Below are 23,770 nucleotides of genomic sequence, written 5' to 3' on the forward strand. Positions count from 1 at the left end.
GGCTTTTGGCCGGAGACTGATAACACGTATAACGGCTAGAACTTTTACCCCCTATCTATAAACTAGCAGTTACTTATTGTTTGCTTTCTTGGCCGTGACAACATACACACGTAAATGTAGTTTATTTTGTAGATTAAGTATTAAACAACATAATGTATTAGAGGTTGGAGAAAGATACAGTATGGATTTCACCATGGATATTCCTCGCAATGGATTTTTTTTCGATTTTTACAGTTTGCAACGTTTTGTATCGATTCTTCTTTGTGCATGTTTTAGCTGTATACTAAAATCAGTTCTCATAAAACTGCAGGCAGTGTTTATCTTACTCTGCTAGAAAAAGGTCGCACCAGAGCAAAACTTACGTGCATAAGCTTAGGTAGATCGTGCTGCGCCGTTATCCTTAAACCCTTAAATTGCAAATTATTTCCGTCTCAAACGATCATAGCGAGCCTACAGTTCTACAAAGTAACACCTAGCGGCTGGGAGACAAGGCAGCTCGTCGATGTGACCGCACAAACTCAAACACCTAAAAACTCAACTGCGGTTTAGTTGTGGGAGGACGCTACGTGGGTAACAGCAGCAGCTATAAGCTGGCAGCGCTTCTATCTTAAACGCCGTGCGATTATTTAACCGACTCAAACCTTAGCTGAACTTAAGCAGCTGGATTTAAGAGATGATAAGCAAGTGATTTTAATTAGTCCAATAATGTGCAAGTAATAAAAAAGAAAGAAGCACAATTTGTTGTATTTTCGAATAATTGCCATGTTTTAAAAAGAGATTCCCTCGTCTCAGTGGCAACAACTCAGCAAATATTGTTGGCAAAGTGCCCTATTTTCTAGACGCCAATCGTGAAGAGATTTTACAGTTTTTTCAATACCACTGTTCTGGAACCTTTTGTAGTATTTCATTGAAGATTTAGCTGCTAAACTCGTAAGGCGATTGCGAAGGGTGGATTGCGGTAGCGGAAATGATATACAGTGTCTACAAATGCTTAAACAACCGCGTATTGTATTTTAGTGCACTAATGGACGATTTCCATGTGGTGTTGTGTGGGGCACCACATAAAAGATAAGGTAGAATTTCTAGAAATGCGGTATGGCCGTTTAAAGTATTGTTTTTCTGCCTTCAAAGGTCCTGTATCAAAGCTGCTTGAATGCCTGGTTAGATCTGCACCTTAAAAAGAAGATAGGACGCAACCGCTGAAAAATACAAACATTTGTCAGCCGGATGAATGCTTGGGTATACCCAGTTGGTTTCTATGACCTTCTATCAAAGACAAGAGCATTTATTTCTCTCGATCTTGGAGCTCGTGGTTCCTAAGCAGCTCTGGGATATCGAAGGAGAAGAAGTTGGACTCTTTTTTGTCGCATTAAGTTTTGCTGTACCTAATGCTTCTACCTATGTGGAGTAAAAAGTGTCATTATGTTGCTAGATAGTCAAGCTGTCTTGCAAGTTGTTCGGCGAAAATACGTCGAAGCGTGTGTCCATCAAATACGACATTGTGTGCCAGTAGGCTTAAAAGGTAGGACACTTGGAAGCCTTGGAGGTTTCGAAATTATTTGAAGACCTGGAAAGCCCGTAGATAGCTTAGAAACACGGCTATTGAGTTCAAAAACAGGCGGAGCTAAGAAAAATTTATACAAAAAATCTATAGCGTCATAGATGGTACAGTTTCTTTTTTTGTTGCCGGCCAACGTTATAAGTTGTACTAATATGTGCGGCAAAACGAGGCCGTTATTAGTAACTTCTATTAGCTAAAATTGCAAGTCATTCTCGGAGAACTCAAGCTGTCTTCTGTATTATTAGCCTTGGTTGTCAATCATACCACCATATTCTTTATCTCTCTGTTGAGATAAAGATACGAACGAATCCGTCAAACGCCTGTACAGCATCGAAACTTGAGGTGGCTGGAATATGTCGGATTTAGGAAGACTGTTTGTTCAACGAGATTGTGTTCGATCCGTCTAGCTTATAAGAAACAGCTAGGCTGGTTGAGTTATTTAAAGGTCCGGCGATGGGTGTGTAGCTGTCGACCTACGAAAGAGATCCTTGGAAAAGGTAAACTTGTAGAATGAGCAATGGGGCCGTGTAGTATACATATTCAATTTGCTTTATTTACACAAGTTGTATGGCCTACACTATGTGCTGTTCCAAACGTGTACACACCTGGTATATGTGCGCAGACTGCGCTCATGCAGTATTTTGCTGGCGTACAGAATCTCGCCATGACGGCTATCTGTGCGCAGGTTTAAAGAAATAAGCACTACGTGGTTGTTGCTGAAAGCGGCTCCACATGAACGACTGCATTTCCGCATTAACAAACAACAACGGCTCAGGCATAAATACGAAACCAATTCGAGTGTGCACTTACATAGTTTCGAAGCTAGGCAGAATTGCGAGTTCTGTTGGTTTCAGTTAGCGAAGCTTAGCTAAGGCAGTGAGACAAACACGAGAAGACATAGCCACCTGACTTTAGGTGCATTTAATAATAGCTAATAAAGAAATAATGACTACTATCAGGACGTAACTGAAAACGTCGGTAAGAATAGAATACTTATTACGTAATTAGAATTGTAATTAAAGCCGACTGAACAGCTTTATTTCCGTTTAGAGCCTTACTTTGATTGTACATGACTATGTATTCATGGAGTTTTGCGTACTTCGAATATACCATGATGGCCATTGTTTCAGCGTACACACTATTACCGATGGTATTTTGAAACGGTGAAATATAGAAGACCTGAATGTCAGTCGGTAAATACCTCAACGCCGGGACACGAGAAGGATAAAAACACCAGTGAACCCCTTCCGCGGCGGATGCAGCGGCTTTATAGTGAAGTATCGAATTCATTGTAGCTGGTTGTCCAGCGGTTCAAACAAATCAAGCTCAGTGAGTCTTATTTGACATAATAGCACATTTTGCATGACAAATACGTCGGAGATCGTTGATATGGCGGATTAACTAGAAGTCGTTGTAAACAAAATAATAAACGTGGTGGTAGAGCTAGTTATTATGGCCTGCTCGTGTGTTATTCTGGTATTGTAAATATAATAGCGAGCCCTACGAAAAATAATGGTTTACGAACTTCAGTGAAGGCGTTCTCTTGGTGTAAAAAGCCTATTTCCTGGCCACAGCCACACCTTCTTGTCCTAGCGTAATTCAGAAAGGTCAGCTATACAGCACATAAAGTTAAAAAAAATTACCTCCCATGCATTACTCTCTGGAACCAGTGACCAGATTTTAGATTAGTGACACAGACTTCTAAACTGTGTAATATAGCTTGCGTAGGATTTAGAGCAACCTATCTATGTTCCTATCGATTTTTTTAAAGTCCTCATGGTTACGACTTCTGATTTGTCTGATATCCAACGTTGGTAAGATCTGTTAATAGCTTTCTTGTACGTGTAAGCCTCAAAGAAGTTTTACGTATGCAGTAAGAATCCATTATAGCTGTTTGTTGACATTGTTGTATTCCCCGGTGACTTTTTTCATTCGGCAAAGCCCTATCAGACCTATTCATTAGACTCGCACTATAAGCTGATTGTTTTCGCTTCACTTTTATGACAAGAAGGTGATGAGACTATCTTGGGAAGCAGGTCGCCTGTTGAAGTATGCCCTTATTTTGACCGTTTTAGGCTTTAAAAATTCTGCACAGCTACACTACAATAAGCCTTACTGTTTTCTTTACGACAGACTGAATCTTCCCTTTCGTTTTATTCTACAAAAAGAACTTCTTGTTTATTTCTGGTAGATCTAGATTGCGCGTCTTAATATGTGACTAGATGAGCTATAATTTACGTATTAGAGATCAATTTGCTAATTCCGAATAATTCACTAGTGGTAGAAACAGCCATAACTGCTCACTGCAAAGGCTCAGCTCAGGAGCTCATTAGGAATAAATCCGATAGGAGAACGTAGATGGCAATGAAAAATAATAGGAGAAAGTACGAGTAAGAGCAGATAAAAGTGGGCAATAAGCAGGTCTTTGTAGTGTATTTATATAGTAAATAGCTATAGTAGATATCTGGAGCTAGGTAAAATTCAATTGCGAGCTTCTTAGGCGTACCTCCGCGTATAGCTTCGCCGGCGAACCCCGTACAGCCAATGGAATTACGATCATGAGATGCGGTTATATGAGGTTTTCTTCCATTATTTTCTATACTTTCTTGATAGAAACCAACATTTCAGACCTCCTGACGTGTAATCCTCTGACAACCAGCTGGCGCCCTCTCTGAAAGTCGTTTGATAATACGATGACATGTTTGTCTCCATGCCATTATTTTTACGATTGGTTTTCTAATCGTGAAATAAGAAACGGTGGACAGATACACGGGGCTAGTAAGGTAAGCTCGGCTACTCATGTGGCCTAGCTGCATTGAGAGTTTAGCCATTAATCGTCCTAGCAGGACAAAAATCTACCTGCTAAAAGGTTAGCTGAATTGTACTAACATCGTATGCCGCTATCCATTACAAATATTTGGTTGGAAAGAGAGCGTTTCGTAAAAGGATTCTGGTGTGTCGTCTTACGGTGGAATGGGAAGTTAATAAGAAACGTTTTGGGATAAACCTTCGTGCATTCTATGTAGGGAATAAATTACAATATTCTACTGCATCGCTACATCTTCGCAAATGTTTGATTCGAAGAATGTAAAGTTTGTAGCTGGAAGATTTAATCTTATACCAAATCTATGCTAAAAAAGTCACCAGCTGTTCTGTATTTGTTACGAAAATGTGAGTTGGTCACAGAGAACAGATTCCTTGTAAAATAGATTCTGTCCTCTAGAATCTATCCATTTACAATGGCTTAATAACCGTTATCTGTTTCAATGAAAATGACAACGGTCACCCGATAATATGCATGGAGTGAGTTGTTAAAATCCTTACTGAATAACATCCGCTACCCAAAAGACTATCTAAGCCTATCCAAGATTATTTAAGACACTGTCAATGTTTCTTCAGCTATCTTTCGTGAAGGTTCTTTGCAACGCGGATAATTAATATTTGTATAGAGTTCTTATTATATAGATAATCGGCTGGGTAAAATGTAATAACTACAGTCTTCGCAGTGAAATTTCTACTGGTACCATATATAACTTAGAGGATCAATGAAATCTAGAAAGTGGTTTTGTGTCCTTTGCATAATTAAAGTCGTTACCTACTTTTAAAGAAATGCTTTCTTTCGTATCATGATTACCGAATAATCTTTAATGTTCGTTTAAGACTTCTTTAACGGGGGAGTTCAGCTAAGTTGTACTTACTTAATATGTACAGCTAAATGGCATCTCGTAAAAGGTACGCCACTTATTTATCTTACAGTTCAAACAAACCTCTCTGACAACATCTCTGTTGATGTTGTTACCGTCAGCGCAAATTGTTCATTGACGTCCTCCACTTCAAATGCCAAGACATACCATTATATTAATAAAGTTCAACAAAATACTGGCCTCTCAATCCAGCTCCAAAATCTCGCGTTTAGGAGGCTCGTATTTCTAAAACGCAGATGTCTGTCCTGGACGGTGCCTTTCAAAAGCACTGATCAAACGAATCTGGCCTTATTGGGCACCCATTTTTCAACAGGAACAGTAATTTTTAATAATTTCGCCTAAGTTCAACATTGTTGATGCCCTTCCGTCATTAAATTTATGGATATGAGTGAACCAGTAAGATCTGCATATTTACCCGATGGTTTTCGTAGGGGCATCATAAGTGGAGCAAATATATAGGTTATTAAAAAAAAAACCAAAAGCCTAAATTATATAGTGCTCATAGTTTTTTTTTTACTTTGTTGTATGTTAGGTGACAAGGGAATGTATTGAAGGGAAGTGAGATGGGCAATAAAAGACCAAAAACGACAATATTTACGTAATTATTCAAATAAAGTGCTTAATAAAGTAAACGTCACATATATTCTAGCAAATTAATAATATGATATTTATATATGTCGGTTAGCTATTGTCCTAATTAGAACGTGCGGTGCACCAATCGTCGTCAAAGTCGAGCCTCGATTACCCCCCGTTTAAGGACCCCATATCATATACACTTGATAAGAATCTTTAAGGGAGATTTAATATCTAGCTGACAAGTCGATGATGCCAATTTTTAAACAATTTTCTCTGCGCATCATTTCATTATATAGTATTCTTTGACATCTTTACATTACTATGATAAATTTCCTTATCGCAATCTACCGTTTGCTCGTCTAATACCAGCAGATAAATTCAGGAAAACAGTTGTTGCTAAACGACAAACGACCTATGTGTATTTAACAAAGCAGAGAATTGCTCATTATGGTTGTGAGAGCAATCTAGTTTGAAATTGAGCTCGTTTTTTGAAGACGTTTTTAGTTGTTGGACGTTATAGTAGTGCAGCGTACGTAGCCAATGGCCCTCTTGGATCACCTTGCAATCGTTAGCCGATAATAGCATCAAAACAGAGGCTCCTGGTACTCTGGGTATCTACAAGCCCACAACTCAATTTCTATCTGATTGGATTGACTTAATGGTGTCATTATCAATGCGCTTTACGTCTTTCAATATGTACAGTGTGTTAAACAAATTACCGTAAATTGCTCGAAAAAGGAAGTCCATCGCAAAGCTACTATGTTATACTTAAAATATGCCATTTGCTCAGTGGAAGCGGGCATTTTTTTATTATGACCATACAGAGGCGCAGGTGGATTAGCAAGCGTGCGTAGCATTTCATGAATATCGATACATATTGTGCCTTTTAGCGTACGCAACATCTCGAGAACAACATGCTCATTACTATTCGCTCTCTGGCTAGGACTATTAGCTATGACCTTTCGGATTAGTATAACTTCGTTTTCCACGTCCTTTGAAGCTGACGCCGCCAAATTATCGACTGCTCTTCTTCCTACCAGCGCCATCTTTTCGAAGCCTTTTTCTTCTAGGACATACGTGCCCCACATACAGTTACACCTAGTTCTATATATATAAAGGTAGATGAGCGTTACAGACAGGGCGTTTTATCTACGTTCGCTTGACGCAAACGCATCCACCATCACTATCGACGCTGGTACTAGCGGTCGTTGCAATGGCCCTCGGTGTCAATCCAATAGCGGCTATGCGCCCGTCTGTCCGTTATCCATAGCCTGTCTCCCAGCGGGATTAGGCCACAAGTGGTCGTTGCGGCGACAAAACGATGAAGCCATTGCTGGTCACTGAAGGTACTAGTAGCCTGGCTATAGGCAAGTAACAAGCCTAGGCCTTGTTGTTGGACATGGAACAAGATAATCCACATATGGAAACCAACATGCTTAACAGTAAACAGCAGGTGGCATTATCACAACTTCCACACCGCGGGTACGCGCATTGTGAAGCCGGTTTAACAGGCATAAAATATAGAGAGAAACAGATGGACGTACCCTTTTCTCCGAAATATGGCTTTAAATAGAAGGCTCTATAATACAAGGCTTTGTTGAAAAGCTATAGTAATACTTCTTCTTCTTGCAGGCGTGCATAGTTACACAGAGAAAACGTCGCCGCGAAAGAAGAATTCAATTTTTTCTTTTTAACTGAGCAAATAAAATAGAAGCTTTGCGATCAAGGTTTATACCTATCTGATACATTAGACAAAAGAGCACATAGGCTAATGCCGTGGCCTTTGGGATATATGGCATGGTAGGCTTGTATGATTACGGTAGCGTTTTCAGACAATCTTCAACTGGTAAATAAATTCCTTCAATTAAAATTTCCCGGTAGGCGTCACAAGGTTAGGTAAACTTTTTGTAGGGAATATAGATAGCAGCCAATGACCTAATAAAGCAGCATTCATGATGGCTTATATTAAATGGTTAGTGCTTGGGGTAAAATTTGCGCAACAGATATTTGTAGACATATGCAAATGTCAAAACTTCATAAGCACTGCGTGAAATTAGTCAAAAGAGATTAGGCGCAATTTCACTTAAGTTTCGATAAAAATAAATATCCAGATCGTGTTCCAAGGGCTCCAGACGGTCGTTCGTCGAACGGTATTGGGAGCGTCAGTCACTCAAATGTCGCTTCTAAAGCCGGGTTGGGGAGTAGTCTGGGAGACATGAATAATTCTAATCGATCCTCCATTGCTGGACAACGAATTAGTGACGAGCTGACCCATATTAAACAGAAGCCGATACAAAAACATTTGGAATGCTCTGCACACTTCTGCATGAAGATCTTCTCTGACCTAAACGAAGCTTCCAGCTCTCATAACTTTTGACCATAAAAAAAGATAGCAAAAGGCGACAGAAATAACAGTGACAGGATTGAATTTTTTGTTGGCGGATCCACAAAGCTAGTATATCTGTTGACTAATTGTCATAAACAGGGCTTATTCGAAATTAGAAAGGGCATGGGGCGACAACTTTCTATTTACAACTTTAGTGTGAACTGGTAAAATACTTAGACGCTTTACATCAAAGTACCTCAAGTTATCCCAACTAAACTTTTTAATGTGTGTCGAGTTTGCAGTTGATCTGTCGACACTGCCAGAAGCAGTGGCAACAAATGTCACGACGTTGTCAAGATGTACGTAATTGCGACATCCTGAATGTTACTAGTGGTGCCCTTAAAAAGTAACTGCCGTTTTGTTTAAAGCCTCCATATCTATATTTACTTCTCAATTCAATCCGACCTAGGAACTGAGGTTTTTCTTTCATTGAAGATCCATTATACCCTCGCAAGAGCTGTTGTCGGCATCGATTCCTATGCTATTTTGTTTAAAGGTTCTTCCTTGTCAGTCGTTTCTTTAACTCGGATCGTAATCATCTTCTTTTTCCGTGGACAAGAGAGTATTGCTGTATCGATGCAAAGGTAGGTGGCAGAATACCTACGATAAGCATGCTGTCAGCTGAACGACGAGGGCCTCCGGATTTTTTGTGTTTGTACACACACACACTTAACTTCAAGTAAACGGCACACTCAATAAACTTCCGATCGTAAATCTATAGCCATTAGAGCCCTGACAAGGAAACCGTGTGGGGCAGCTTCTTCGCCTGCAGCGTCGGTAAAATATGATGATACAATGCGAAACTTTGCACCCACAGTGTTACACGGCGTTAAATGTTCGCTAGTATAGCACAATTCACGTCTTTCGCTCTATTTTTAACAACCACTATGGTATCGCAGGACATAGTTGCAAAGTTGATACGACTGTATGGTAGCTAAGGAGATGCGTACTGAAAGCGCGACATGGCCATAAAAGAAGGCAGTTCCAACATGTTTCTTCTGCTTTTTTGAAATCATTTCGCTTAGCTGAGTTTTTCGTACTTTTTTCAGCTGCTAGCAGCAACAGCTGAAACGGTACTACAAGTACCGTTTGCCGTATCTGCTATATTTCGAAGGCCATAAGGATCAATTCGAAATAGAGAACTACCTAGCCGCCATGGAACCTATCGCTGAGCCCAATTTCCTAAGTTATCGCAGCGACGCGCGACAATATAACTCTGAGAAAATATGTTATCTGTCTTCATCAGACAAATATTTACTTAGTGCGCAAACAGCCTAGCCAGCTGTCGCTACGTTCAGCGTCGCCGTTAGCCATTTAGTTGTGTACGTCATCACGTTCGTGACTCGCTATAGCATTGTCGCTCGCTGAGCTGTGCAACAGGCCTGTTCAACGTGGCGAACCCTACTTGAGGGGCGTCGAAAACGCCACGTGACGGTGTGCATATTTTCCTGAAACGCGTCTGTCCAGTAATTCTTTCGACAGGGCCGAACGGTACGGGCCGCTACTGCTGCGGCAGCAACAGCAGGTCGTTGAGCTATTGAAGCAATGAATAACAACAGCCAGCGGATGAGAACGCGTTCGATTTCAACTCACTGAATTCATACTGGGGCATCGCCTTACTACACTGCCTTCGGTTCGCCTGCGAGCTCAAAAGTGCCTAACTCGAGGCACGGAGGATTCTGAAAGCTACGCGTCTCATCGTTGCAGCGCGCCAACGAAGATGGGGGCTGGAGTGGGGGAGGACAAGAGGTCGAACGACGCATGATGCTGCTCGATAGTGAGAATAAAAGTCTGAGTTCATGATGCGCCGTACGACAATCATAGCATGCCACTGTACATATACACATATAGAAGCACTATTCGACCCGTTCGCGCCCAGTTTGCGATGTGTTTTTTTCAAGAATACTCTCATTCAAGAACTTGAAGCAATATGTTCGTTTTTTAATAAGCCAAAATGGCTTAGAACGAAAAAATCGTTTCTCAAGTCTCTGCACAGCTAAGCTCAAGCAGCAGCAGTAACATAAAAGCTTCACATAAGATGAAATATATTGATTACTAACGTTAAATGGTAATAACACTTGGCCGCTGATTGTTATATGCACTCATATTCTTCATGGAACTATGAGGAGCCAGGATCCAGGTTTAAATAAGCTGTAGTTTTATGCGAAAATAATCTATTCTAAAACCTAGGCTCGTAATCAAACACTTTTAAGACTATCGAACATACTATCATTAAAGATACTTTACGGCTGCGTATAGGAGTTTAAAATGCAGGGCAGATGTTTTTGTTATTATTATAGGCCTATTGTTTTTTGCAGTAGTTCTAGACAGCCGCTAACGTGAGCATCGAATGATCATACAGCATAATCTGCATGTCTGAAAGTCAAGCTGAATACTTGATAGGGGTGGCAATAAAAAGTGACAGCTATTCTAGAGCGGTTTGTCCTACGCGCGATTCCAGCCGGTGTTGAGCGTTCCATAAGCAGAAAATAATCTACTTATCACAGTCGACCATAGCTGTCTTGCAATGCCCCCGTGTAACTTTAATTAGTTTTATACTTTAGTGGACTTTAAAGTTACGACTTTAAAGTAAAGAACAAGTAAAGTGGACTTTATTATTAGCATTATCGGTATTGTTACTATTATTATTTTTCTATAATGAATTGCCACAGCAACTATTGCTGCTAGAGTATGTTTGTTTTAAACGATTCCGAAGCGACGACATCTTCAGGTTGGCGATTATGCTACTAGATTCTATCCTTGACAACTTCCTTATCTAATTAATACGAATTCCAATAAAAACTTACGCTAACGCTCATTCAGCCTTTTTTAGTTGTTATTATGAATCGTCCATGAATGCATTTCGACATAATTACGAATGCTGTCAAATGCACCACATAGTCAGAAACGCGTTTATTCGAACTACTGCGGAGACCAGTCACAAGACCTTATGGCAAGTCGAATAGGACGAGACAGCTGTAATATAAGGACGACACGCATGAGTGACGAAACGAGAGTCTAATCTAGCATACCTTGAGTCTCGAAAATGTTATCTCAAACGTGAAATAATTGCTAGACATGACGAATATTTGGTCTTTTCGCCTACAGCGCAAATAGACCGTTGGAGCAGTCGCAGGCTGGCAGTAACTCGAACGGCACTTAGGTCCGAGTGAGTAGGGAAACTTCCACTTTCAATTTCCAGAAAATTCATATTTTAAAGCTCGACGACACCTCATATAGTGGCAACACCAAATGACTGACTATAAGCTTGTTTGAATACATGTATACATAAGACATTTCACATACCCTACGCAAAGTTCCCCTATTTCTCTTCATAATGGGTGGTTTTATTTTCTCATTTCGATCGAGGATGGTCTATTGGTAGACATACATTTCTTCCTAAGACTATATGTGTCATTAACCGATATCACTGGGTGTCAGATATGTCCGCGCCACAGGCTAAGCAATAGGACGCATCTGTTGTCCGACGATTTGATTCCGACAAATTAGGTCCGCGTTCCTGAGATCGACAGTCGCGCTCAGTCGTATAGAGATTAAACTTTCGCGGATGTTTTTGTCAAGATAGACATTTTTAGGTACTAGTCATCCTCAGGAACGGGTCAAGGGCGAAGGGCAAAAGAAAGCCGGTTTTGTCCAAGTTTCCACAACGAAGTTAACAGCAAGTATTTCTGTAGTGCCCTCATATCTTATGCAATATATCGAGAGAGCTTGCACCGAACGCGTTTTTCCATCCATTTGTAGTTCAATCGATGTGCTCGATAGGTCAAGTACGTTTCGAATGTGTTTTCTGGTTTGTACAGTCGAATCTCGGGCGTTCAGCTGAGAGGTTAGGACAACGACGGTAGCGGCCAAGCTGTCGCTATTGTTGGTATGAACGGACTTGTCCGCCCCTTCTATGCTGTCGCATCCAACCAGCGAAATAAGTGGTTTGACAATTCTGGCACAAAGCCACCTATGATACGATGCTAGAGTCACTGCTACGACACCCCTCAATACAGGACGTATTATCAACGCCGGCAGTGGATAGCGGTACGGTAGTTCTCATTTTGAGTGGCCTACATTTCAACGAATCAACTCGTATTTAGAAAATTTGAATTATTGCCATATCTTATGTCGGACTTTGCGCTCTGGGACGTTCGCATCAATATATTTTATAAGAGGCCATTATTAGCCGGATGCCGTGCTAGGGTTAACTCTAATGCGTTTTTATGTATAGGTACTTCGTCGAGAAACACGTCACGTATTATTCAGTCACTTCAGCGTTTAGCCGCTTGATTTGTTTGTTTGGTGGCTAATTCGATCCGGATCAGGGCTGTCTAACGTCACCAAGCAACAAGCAGTATACTCTTGAAACGAACAGAGTTTTTGTAAAAAGTGTCGAGTCTACAGAAAACTGTCGAAATAAAATGACTTACATGGAAAGCTCTGCTCAACGAACGGCCAAATTAACGATCACCAAGCGAGTACGATCGCAGTCGCGGCGGTGATTAGACGACAAGGTCTGTACGTTGTACGTGCATATGTACGTTGCGATAACGGGTTAAAATAGCCGCTCCGTCTCATCGTGCATTGAACGACAGCAAACTTAAGTCACCCACAAATGCCCATAGATAATAAATTACCGTGCAAGCTAATTGTTATTTGCAACTATTATTGGTCTCGTATAACCTATTTGCTCATATTTATAAGTTACTATCGACAAAATCGACGTTTTGCTTCACTCGGCGGAATAATCTATTATACTGTTCCGACTGTCTTTCTAGAAAAGTGTATGTCCTATATATATTCTAGCATATATCCATGGACGCACTCGATTCGATATATTCCGATTGCTTACACAGGATTTAAATATGATTTAAAACATTTACTAAATCGCTGCGATCTAGTTAGCAATATTGCTACTACTTGAGCAGCAACGACACGTGGCTGTATAAAATCTGGTCGGTGTTGTAGGTAAGACCGAAGTAGCCCTATGCTGTTTTGTGTCTACCCGATGGTTTATCAAGTATTTATTGCATCTATTAAGTATGCGTATCATAACCTATTAGTTGTAGATATATCAATTCTAGCAGTGCATAATGCCAAGTGATAGAAGAATACAAGGTTAGCTCTTAGTCCTGCTGTTAATACCCAGTGAAACGCGTTGGGTTAGAGGGCATTGTTAGATGGCTAGGTCAACCGTAAAGGTAGCAGCACGGCTGGGACGAGGTAAACGAGCATCCGGAGATGGGTAGATGTCGAGGAGGGGAGGAAGACAGTTCTCAATAAAGTGGCTATTTGTATTTTGCGTGTATGTAGATTGCCTAGCGAACGAAGGTTTGACATCTTCGTGCGGCCATTGGCAATTGGCTAATCTGCAAGGAGGAAAAGAGTTATCTGGCGCTAACGCTTGGCGCTATTTAACAACGCATCGATACTGTGCATCCAGCTAGAACAACAGTACAATACGGTACTATGTACAGATACTATAACGTTTTGAGAAGGGTCTCATGCAACGTCTTAAACTTAAAGTTAACTTGATGTATAGTGTCACCTTTCGTATACTTACGTGCACCTGCTTGTTTATGTTTATTCAAGCCCTAAAGAGGCACACACATTGCAGCAATAGATGTAGGACCAATATAATTTTAAAAGATAATTATTCATAGTACAGATATGCTGCAGTGAACAGTCCTCATTTTACTAACTAAAACTATGCATCCAGCTGCTCATATACGAACAGCTCGACGCAAAGTTTGTAATCATGTTGAAACTTAACAAACCGATAAAGAGCATTCAGATCATCAAGCCAGACAAAAAAACATTCAAATCTCATTAGAAGATGTGCGCCCCACACGTATTGTTTTTTTGTAGAAAAAATCATCAAAAATCAGCAGCATCGTCCTATAAGATAACTGAAGCCAAACAAAGAGTCGTCGAGATATCTGCTACAGTGGAAATATCCTGCCCGGACCGTTGTTTGCAAAGATCGCAAGCAAAAATTCCTGCTTTTGTGGCATTCAGAACGAAATGGGTTGCTTCCAGTCTCGGGTCAGTGTAGCCATAATGACTCGACAGGCAGGCGCTTCGTCGGCATCTAACTGGGCTGTATTACTAAATCTCCGTTAGTAATACGTCAGCTAAGATGCTACTTACTGTGACCACGCCGAAATCTACCATAAGTATTACGTCACCTTACTCAGGTTAAACTGAATTAGAAGCTCGGCTGGCAGCGTAAAATTGTCGGAAGATGACATTACTCAACTTAACAAAAGCCCCTTCCTTCTTTTAGGTCTTTTCAGGATCAGACCGGCCACGCCCGGTTCATTCACTTCACGTTTAGCCTTAGTCTACAAAGTGAGACATGGGCTACACATTCTGAATATGTATATGAAATATTTGTGTTATAAATAATAAAAACAAAAACATATTAAAAAAAAAGTAGAGTAAGAATAATTTGAGCCCAAAAAAAAAACATGCGATACAAATCAATAGGAAAATAACATCAGGAATAATAAAATATATTGGTATATTCTTCCCGAGATAAACATTTAAATGAGTATACTTATAAACATAAACGTTTCGAGTTGCCTGACCGGAACTGCATTAGTATTAGCGCAGCTGAAACCTCTTATTTTTCGTATACATAAAACTGTCATGCTGAAGTTGGAATTACGATTTTTACCCATTCGATATAGTCATAAGAAATGCTACCCACTAAGATACGAACGATGTAGATTTTAACTGCTGTTGTATTCTGTATAATCCACAAAGGTCAAAAAAAATGGAACGAAGGCAAATCCATGCTCATCGAAATAAGGTGCCATTAATGGTTATGAGTTTTTACTAAATAACAAATATGGTCAGTGCAAAGTTTGATAGCTATAACGAATATAATAACATCGAGTGGTTCGAAGATTAATCAGTCGACCATGAGGGCATCTTCGGGCCGGCTGCTTCGACCCGCTAATAATTCTAATGTAATGTAATAAAAGGCCCAGTTCCTTCGACTAAAAATAACTACTACCAGATGAATTGGCATATTCCTAACGTTGCTCGCATCGCTCACCGCCATAAGAGAGACCTACAATTGTGTAAACATTATCAGATTATTTAGCTTACAGGATGGAACTTCTTGATATCCCTAGCCATTGACGTTTGATAAAGGCCTGTTTTGGGTTTGAATAGCTATATAATGGAGGATTCTAGTAACGTTTTAAAGTTCAAGACCTTCTTACCTACTACCGCGACGACACGTCATATGGGTACTGATCGACTACGCTGTGTTCGCCGTCAGCCTCCGCTAACGAGCAGCAGGGCCACGAAAGTGCAAATTGTCGATCTCCGAGTGTTCCACTCCTGGATGCGAGTCGATATTAGTTTAACTTTACAATTTTTATTGGTTTAGCCCGCCTTCGGAGCCCGAGGGGGACCAGCTGCTCGCCCCTATAAGAAGGAGGATAATCTAATAAGATGAATGTTTTCGTTAGGTCATCAAACCTTTATCAACTAATAGACATGTGAGCTTGTATCGTGTTGATGGCGACCGGTGTCATCTAGGGTCACCGTAACACATTGTCGCACAAGGGCTCAGGGTCTCATCCGACACATATGTATAAGCAAAACATTATAATATATAATTGTTTGATTCTTTTAATATAAAAATACATAACTGATGATCAGCAGCCAATAGTACAATCTGTCATTTGACGTTCGATGGTGATATACAAGCTATCTATCAAATATATTCATTAATGGTTAACTGTCAAAAACGTTCTTCAAATCCATAGTAGATTACTACTACATATATCTATAGGGGTACGACTATGCCGATGAATATACGTCGCCAGGTGGAGGAAACCAATAGGTCTCACCTCTGGATAGGCAAATATGAATTAGATAAGTAATCTAAGTGAGCAGGCAAGTGAAACCTAGACGGGCTGTATTTTAGCGGACCAAAGTCGATTTTCATCATGTCATCATCATGTTGTTACAACGACAAAAATGAAGATGTAAACCCGTAGCAACAACAATATCAGCGCCCGAGAGGAGATCTTCTTTTCTGGTCACTTGAAAACGACGCAATGTCCATTTTGATGCTTTTCGCTCAAAGCTAACGTCCCAGATTACCAGTCAGCATCGTTTTTAGTAAAGCGCTTCTTTGATTTGAGTTTCTGTAAAAAACGTATTAGGACGATATCTCCATCGAAGAGAATAACTTTTTTTATTCATACAGATTACACGGTATTTTTTACACAGAGATTTTAAAAAACAAAGCAGAAACACCAAGGTTAAGAAACAAAGTATATATAAAATTCGGCCATCTCAAATGTCATAATTATACGCCGAAGTTCAGATACAGGGCACTATGTACTCTGTAAAGTAGACTGTGATACTAACAATGATTCTCGAGCGTTACCAGACCAAAAATTGTTATTTAGATTTGGATACCCGTGCTCGCAATGCCTCTTTTGTCCAGCTGCTGTTATTCCAAAGTATAGTCAACTGTTTTCTGTTTGATCTTTAGCCAGATTCATAGATCAAGTTACAGTTACTTCAGACCGATTATAGTTACCATCCACTCTCGATGTTACTCGAACTTACGTCGCATTGGTCCCTTACATTGCTGGTCGCATTTATTTATCGCCTATATTATTTTTTTTTTTTTTTAATAAATACGTAGTCTCTACGAAATCTACGTTCGTATACGTATGTGCATTTTGGGCACAGATACTACTTGTCCGTTGTTCATAACAGTGTAATGTCTGCCGAATCGTCACTGCTTTTGCACTCATAGATTCAAGCAAATCAATTTAAATGATAGATGATTAAAACGTCCTGGATATGATATTAGCGCTCAAAAATACACACAGTTAAGTTTTTATTACTGTGTTTATCATGCGTAATTGCCCCGGAAGTAGGGTGAGCAAGACGCCATACTAACAAACACGATGTCTCCTCCTAGCTAAAACTCAGTGCACTTTTCTATTTCATTAAAGTCTTAATTTAAGCTGTCGCTGTACATTTACTTTGGTGAGTGTGAATATTATTCGGTTTTTTTATTTCCAACGTGGTCGAAATCGTTTCCTATCAAGTATAACTCGTATCGTTCCCAAGTATAACTACAGTATCGAAAGACAGCGGCCTTTTGAAGGCGAAAAACGTCCTGAATATGGTATATGACGTACGTTAAGCGTTCGTCTCACTAACTGACAGCGTTCCTATTGACTGTATCGGTAGTAACCACACATTTTTTGAAACCTATAAATGCCACTTCTATTCGAATACACTATTGTCTCTATACATTGATCAAGTGAACGAAAACACTAACAACGTGAGTACACAAGAAAAAGTTGGGCAAGTTGTAAAAAACCCTACACATGTAGTCCCCACATTGGAGAAAATATAACCAAAGGGAGTATGTATGAAGACTCTCGTGCGAAAAAACAATAACATTATAATTTAACTAAAATGCATTAATGACTCGTTTTTTATATGAGCGAACACACAGCCACATTGGTATGAGATATGGGGAGGGCCTCGCAATTCAAAGAAAAAAAAATGTATTAAATTATTAAATTTTGACTGTTTACTGGTGCGATGTTCTTATGAATATTAAAACGGCAACGCGCGGCCCTTATCAGATGATCTAATATAAGAAAAAAATCACAGTATTCATGAGTATGTTGTTCAGCCACAAAAACAGGTGTGTGTATATATATATGTCGGGGTCTTGCCCTTGGGCTTATATGCTAATTGGACCCACGATTCTACACGACAACTATATATTTACCACTTGTAGGCCATATATTATTCGACTTCTGTTGATTGCTCCTTTTACTATTACTGCTATGCCGCCGTTGTTTTTGTTTTTGATGAACCTGGGATGGCTGTATTGTTGTTGCTGAAGGCAGACTCCATTCTACAAAGATGGAGGCAGCAGAGACGGCGCTTTGTGCGTGTTACAGAGATCAAAGAGGCCTTCTCGTATTTCGTTTACACAGCTTGCTCCCTGTACGATCAGGACCACGAAAATTTGCATCATACGTTGCAGGCAGACAACGGCACAGGGCCTTCAGGGGGGCTGGTTAACGCTAGTTAACCTGACGGATTACGTAGAGAAGAAGGAAATTTGTTTTAAATGTTTCGGCTTTTGCCGGAACGTCCGCTGTCTGACTGGACTGTGCTCGAATACTCTTGACGGAGCATTCTGGACGCCTGTTATATTACGAAAACACGTAAAACACATGGTACGACGCATATATAAATGGAACCCTTTTTCATAGCTATTTATATACCTGTTGAAATATATTTTATAGTATAACTAATGTTATATGCTGCCCGCTGAGCCAAACCGCATGAACCCAACATTATCATGTCCCTGTGACATATTCGATGCTAGAACAATTGATGAGTTTTCCTTGAAAACCAGCCTTACATCTGGCTCAAAGTAGGTACACTGTTCGGTTTCACTGGTTCATGGTGCCCGAGACCGTAGATCAGCTCTCATCGTTCGCCTTAACGTCATAAGCGTCGTGATATGATCATATTATCTATGGAAGTATCCAACAGACGAGTAACCTAAAGCGATGACTACTCAATCTATCCCGGGAACGATGTTCGAATGGTGTCGTCCTTCATCAGTAATGAACAATAAATGTTTGTGGTACACTGATGAGACGGTACCGACGGTACTATTTCCTAGATTGCACCAATGGTGAACAACTTCGTAAATGTCAAGGTGCCCTTGAAACGGTAGTGCAGAGGTAAGACACTGTGAGAGACAGCCATTGTGATTATGTTTAACTAAACCCGAATCTTGCCCAAGCGAGAGAAGCAGTCATCTATATATGTCGAACGATATTTGACGTTGGAATAACATTGGCTCTATTGACAAGTATGTTATTTCATCTAAAACAGACTTCGATAATACACTGTGTTTTATGTAGTGGCGACGACCCTTTCACAAGATTAGCCTGACAAGATTAAACCGTCGTTAGTTATCTTATTCCTCGAACTGCTAAAGATTCTAGAGATTCGGTAACATAGCATTGGAACTGGTAGCACTTCATAACCACAGATAAGGACGAGCCGATTTGACAGAAGGGTCTTGGGCATCTGTGTGTATTCTATCATGCATAATAACAGATCACTTTTAACAGTACCCGTTGTCAAATTCGACAAACAAAGAACAAACAATTTGGTCAAGTAAGTATTATAAGTAGTATATTAAAATGTTGAAGTCGTTGGCCGCCCTTCGACAGGGCAAATAAAGGGTAGACCGATTAAGTATGAAGAATACGAATTTTATTTCGAGGAAACACACATCGCAGATCTGAGCAAATACCTTACTCACTGTAGAAGCGAAACGAATTTCTGCGAAATGGTTCACTGAAACTTCGTAAAGCTATAATCTATTTTAAATTATACTTATGAAATGTAATAAAGTTAAATGCGTGCCTATACGCTTATCGGTTCAACCTAGTCTGACTTAAATCTCTGGATCAGATATGTAAAAACATACATTTTCGATTAATGCATGTAAAAACTGAATAAACTAAGCTACGCGTTAAGCTCCTAGGCCGAGTTCTCGTCGTAATTGTCTCCAGACACCATGTAGGTGAACTACAAGATTCCACGGCAGCTGTTGGTTTCCTTTTACAGACCTAAACAAATCTCCTATCCTATATATATATGCACCCAGTATTGCGTAGTCTCTCCCACAGTAGGAGTATATTCTATCAATAATTACCTCACACACAGAACATTACTTTCGAGGAGACATATCGACACACAAAAAGCCATCGGATAAATAAGTACTACTACAAAAATAACAATCTTAAGCGATAAAAACACGGCAGGGATATTTCTCGTTCGTCCTTGCCATTGTGTACAGTTTAACCGTATTTTTCGTCATGCTTAAAATCTATAGTAAAAACACACTAACACATTAAAGAAGATAAACTACCGGCTGTTGAATAGAAATAGTACTGCTTGAAAACTTCGTCGTAATCGAAATCGTCAACTTTCTCCAGTGCCATCGCCCTGTCGTTTCACAGGTTCCACTAAGTCACAGCGACGTATCAGTAACAGAACGCTTTCGTGGGTCTATCTGGTAGATCGCAAGGGGTCCCCCATTTTTCCCTTAGTATTAAAGATAATAACGCGCGATTCATTTAATGTTACAACTTTACCTTCGTAAGCGTGTGTTGTTTGTTGAACACTCCTAGACATATGTTAAAATGAAACAATTGTTCTGTGTAGATCGGGTAGAGCTTGTTTTTCGTTTGTTGCAGAGTGGCGCCTAACAAAGAGAAGAACAAACAAACATTAGTTGCATATGGCGTTTCGTACGTTGACAGATTACGGACGGTAAAATTTAACTATAAGCTTAATTGCAAACAAAAAAAAAAAAAAAAAAAATTGCGTAATACACATTTGTAGGAAATCACTTGCATGGGATCAAAATGATTAATGAACAACAATTAGGTATACCACCTTACTATACCTGAGTACAGCTGCGTTAGATCTTCGCTTGGGTCTAACGCGTGTGCAATTAAAAGAAAAACCATTTCTATTAATTTTATCTTCCTTTTTGCAGGTTGACCCATCCCAATGGATCCATTAGACTCTTGATCGTACACTGTAGCACAAAAGCATTGTTTGGCTGGTTCCAATTTTTCCATACACTATACACCATCGACGTCTTGAGCGCGTACGTTTCGCTTCTATTAGACTACCTTCAACAGACAGCATGACGTGTAGAAACGACTAACGACTATGCACATACAGCATCCACTTAATAGCATCCATAGATGCAACATAGCAATTCGTGATAATGCAGGTAACGAAGGTTTCCTCTAACGGGGGAGGATGGTACGCTTCGTGAGAAGATACGATTCGCGTCTAGATCTCAGCACCATGATTCAAGTATATTCCGCCCGCAGCGACTTATAAGGAAACCCACATTGATAAAACATCCAGAACTGCTAGCATCTCTGCGAGTTATCGCGTAAACCATCCGCCATGCTTCATCCTTCCTCTACTTTTAATGTTGTTCGATTGCCTGTATCCATCTGTAAACTACAAAGGAAAGTACGGAAAAGAAAGCACGACCAAATCTAGCTGACAAAACGCGTAGAGGTCGCGTCCACACAGATCATAAGGCGAAGGACACGCTGAACATATTACCCTCCCTGGGCTTTCCCCAGTCCGGTTTCACCGTCATGCGTAATCTTGCCGCCATTTGGCGAAGTCACCATCAATTCCTAGATATCAGTTAGGATAAAACAATGGCTGATTTGACTGCCGCTGTTAACAACAGCTCCAACTACCTGCAATAATAATAATATATCAGGCCGCCAGTGCATCTATTCTTTTTACCAACATCGATACATTTCTATGCACACAGAGCGATGCTACATTTATTTGGGAGCGAGGAATAATTGATGCCGTAGTGTTTTCATTGGGTTTAGGGCGGATTACATTTCTCCCATTTTAGAAATTTGAATGGACAACTTAATCACGCTAAAATGATGCTTCTGTGAGTTTCGAACGAGGAATGGAGTAGGAGTCTACTGATAGAAACTACCCATTGGATAAGAAAAGGAGAGCTCTCGGGGAATAGCTATGAAGTCCGTACTCAGCTGTTTGCCGAGCTCAAAATATGTTCCTTGACAACAGGGCTCGTTCAAGAAAAAGGAAATGAGTTTGGCATAGGGAAATCTATGTAATTCCAGATTGGTTGAATGAGTTCCGCCTTTAAAAGGACGACACCCCAAAGCCCACTTAACTTACCATTCGTAGCCAATAAGTTGCTTCTGGTATTTGTTGGTTTCAGGCAAAATATTCATGTATAATTCCATACAAGTTGCGAGTATACATCATTTACTTATCAGGCCTTATTAGCCTACGGCAGCTGAGTAAGGTTCGTAAAACGGAACTGCTTACCTTAAAGCAGGCTTTCGATTTAAAATCCAAAGTGTTGCTTAGTTTCACATACAGACACCTTTAATGCGATGATTCGAAAGTGTCATTTCTAGAGCTATTCCGGTATAAATTACAATGAACTGAAAATTGATACAAACTTTTGAATTACTTCACTTTGTCACCTTTAAATTCTTTGCCATATATGCTAGCATGTAAAGCAGATAAACTTAGGCATAATAGGTGATCGATAAGTGGGTAACGTATTTGTCTACTGTTGTCAGAGATACCTTGTGGTCTATCGGACATGAATAGACACGGCTATCCCCAAATCATTCATCGATTCCATAACACTTGAACTTGTGCCTTATTTTTGCAAATTCTTCGAAATGCAAGACTTTCGGCCGTGGTTTGACTTGTTTTGATGAAAATGAAGATGAAACTCTAAAGCGTAAGTATAACGTTCGTAAGCGCTCTTAAGTGGTGCTGGTGCGTTGGAAAACTTTTAGTAAGCCGGCTATCAAAACCAAATGTACGAGCGTTTCCACTTCTTGCGCTGTGGATAAGAGCTAGCTTCCGCAACCTGTTTCCGAAAGCCTAGAGAAACGTATCACAATTAATTTTAAGTTAGCACATCGTCAGCTATCATAAGGAAGCCATGTTGGTTCCATTTCGAAAAAAACTATTAGGAGACAAGAATAAAGCAGGAGACGAAAAACGTATACTTTGAGCAAAGGCGGATCTGTAAACAACACAAATCTCAGAAGAGCGTTGGCAGATTTCAAAACAATCCAAGCAAGCCAAGGGCTCGCAAATGAATGACTATGATATGGTGATAAAATTTGTTCTACATATTTTTTTACAACTACCACCTATTACTAACTGTATTCACTACGAGCTTACATCGAATACTTCTATTGCCACTAGCGAAAATCGTCGCGAAATTCTAACGTGTCAGCACAATGTAACCATTTATATCATCTTTTTTCTTTGTGAAAAAATTTGATGCCTACACAGCCTCAATTCCATGGCTCATTTTATCTAGCATACTGTCTCGCTTTTTTCTTTTCAACTTTAAGAATCTAAGCTTTAACAGAAAGGAGCACTGAAGCCATCATGGCAGGTCTAAGAAAGATAAAACTAAGCTAAGCCTCATATAATTCTACGGTTGAGCTTTGAAACGGCTTCAATAACTGAAAAACAATAACATACGTACAATAATAATATACAGAGACGAATTTTCGATAGTTACTTTAATCGAATCATAGTATAATACGCATTTTAACGCTACCAGCGCGCCATAGTATCGTTCCTGCTGGCCTTGCTGCAGGCCCACGCAGTGGTCGTCTCGGTAGGGGCCCGTTTAGGCTATGATCGTTTTTAGAGTAGCCTGTAGACTTAGGTGCTGGGACCGGCCTATCGGTACGCTAAGCTCACATAATGCGGCATCTATAAGAACGACAACCATGACGGCTGATTCTGATGTGACGTACAACCCCAGTCGCTGGAACTCGAGCGGATCGTCTTAAGTACAGGGTTTCGTTTAAGAAATGTGTAGGTAGAGTTTATATGGTAGCGTATTTGGTTTGAGCCAGCTGTGTACTCAAGCTTCAGCTG

General features: G+C 40.1%; 1 protein-coding gene across 9 annotated transcripts; it reads right to left on the reverse strand.

Annotated features, from left to right (window-relative positions):
• Positions 1–25: 25 nt before the first annotated feature.
• Positions 26–21,587, reverse strand: LOC111265752 (uncharacterized). Of its 9 annotated transcripts, none has more exons than XR_002683641.2 (4): positions 20,736–21,528; positions 20,422–20,531; positions 15,466–15,692; positions 26–538 (listed from the first exon to the last, which is right to left on the reverse strand). XR_002683641.2 is itself a non-coding variant. In XM_086970618.1 (3 exons), the coding sequence occupies exons 1-3, from the start codon at positions 20,911–20,913 to the stop codon at positions 16,354–16,356; spliced, it is 336 nt and encodes a 111-aa protein (XP_086826744.1). In that variant the 5' UTR covers positions 20,914–21,529; the 3' UTR covers positions 15,727–16,353. The 9 variants fall into 9 exon arrangements, 3 of the variants coding, with proteins under 3 accessions (XP_086826744.1, XP_086826745.1, XP_086826743.1); XR_015313162.1 differs by having other exon boundaries at positions 27–526; XR_015313161.1 differs by lacking the exon at positions 26–538 and adding an exon at positions 1,370–4,232.
• Positions 21,588–23,770: the final 2,183 nt, after the last annotated feature.

Source organism: Varroa jacobsoni, unplaced genomic scaffold (genome assembly GCF_002532875.2).
Source record: "Varroa jacobsoni isolate VJ856 unplaced genomic scaffold, vjacob_1.0 scaffold_1004, whole genome shotgun sequence".
NCBI classification, from domain to species: domain Eukaryota; kingdom Metazoa; phylum Arthropoda; class Arachnida; order Mesostigmata; family Varroidae; genus Varroa; species Varroa jacobsoni.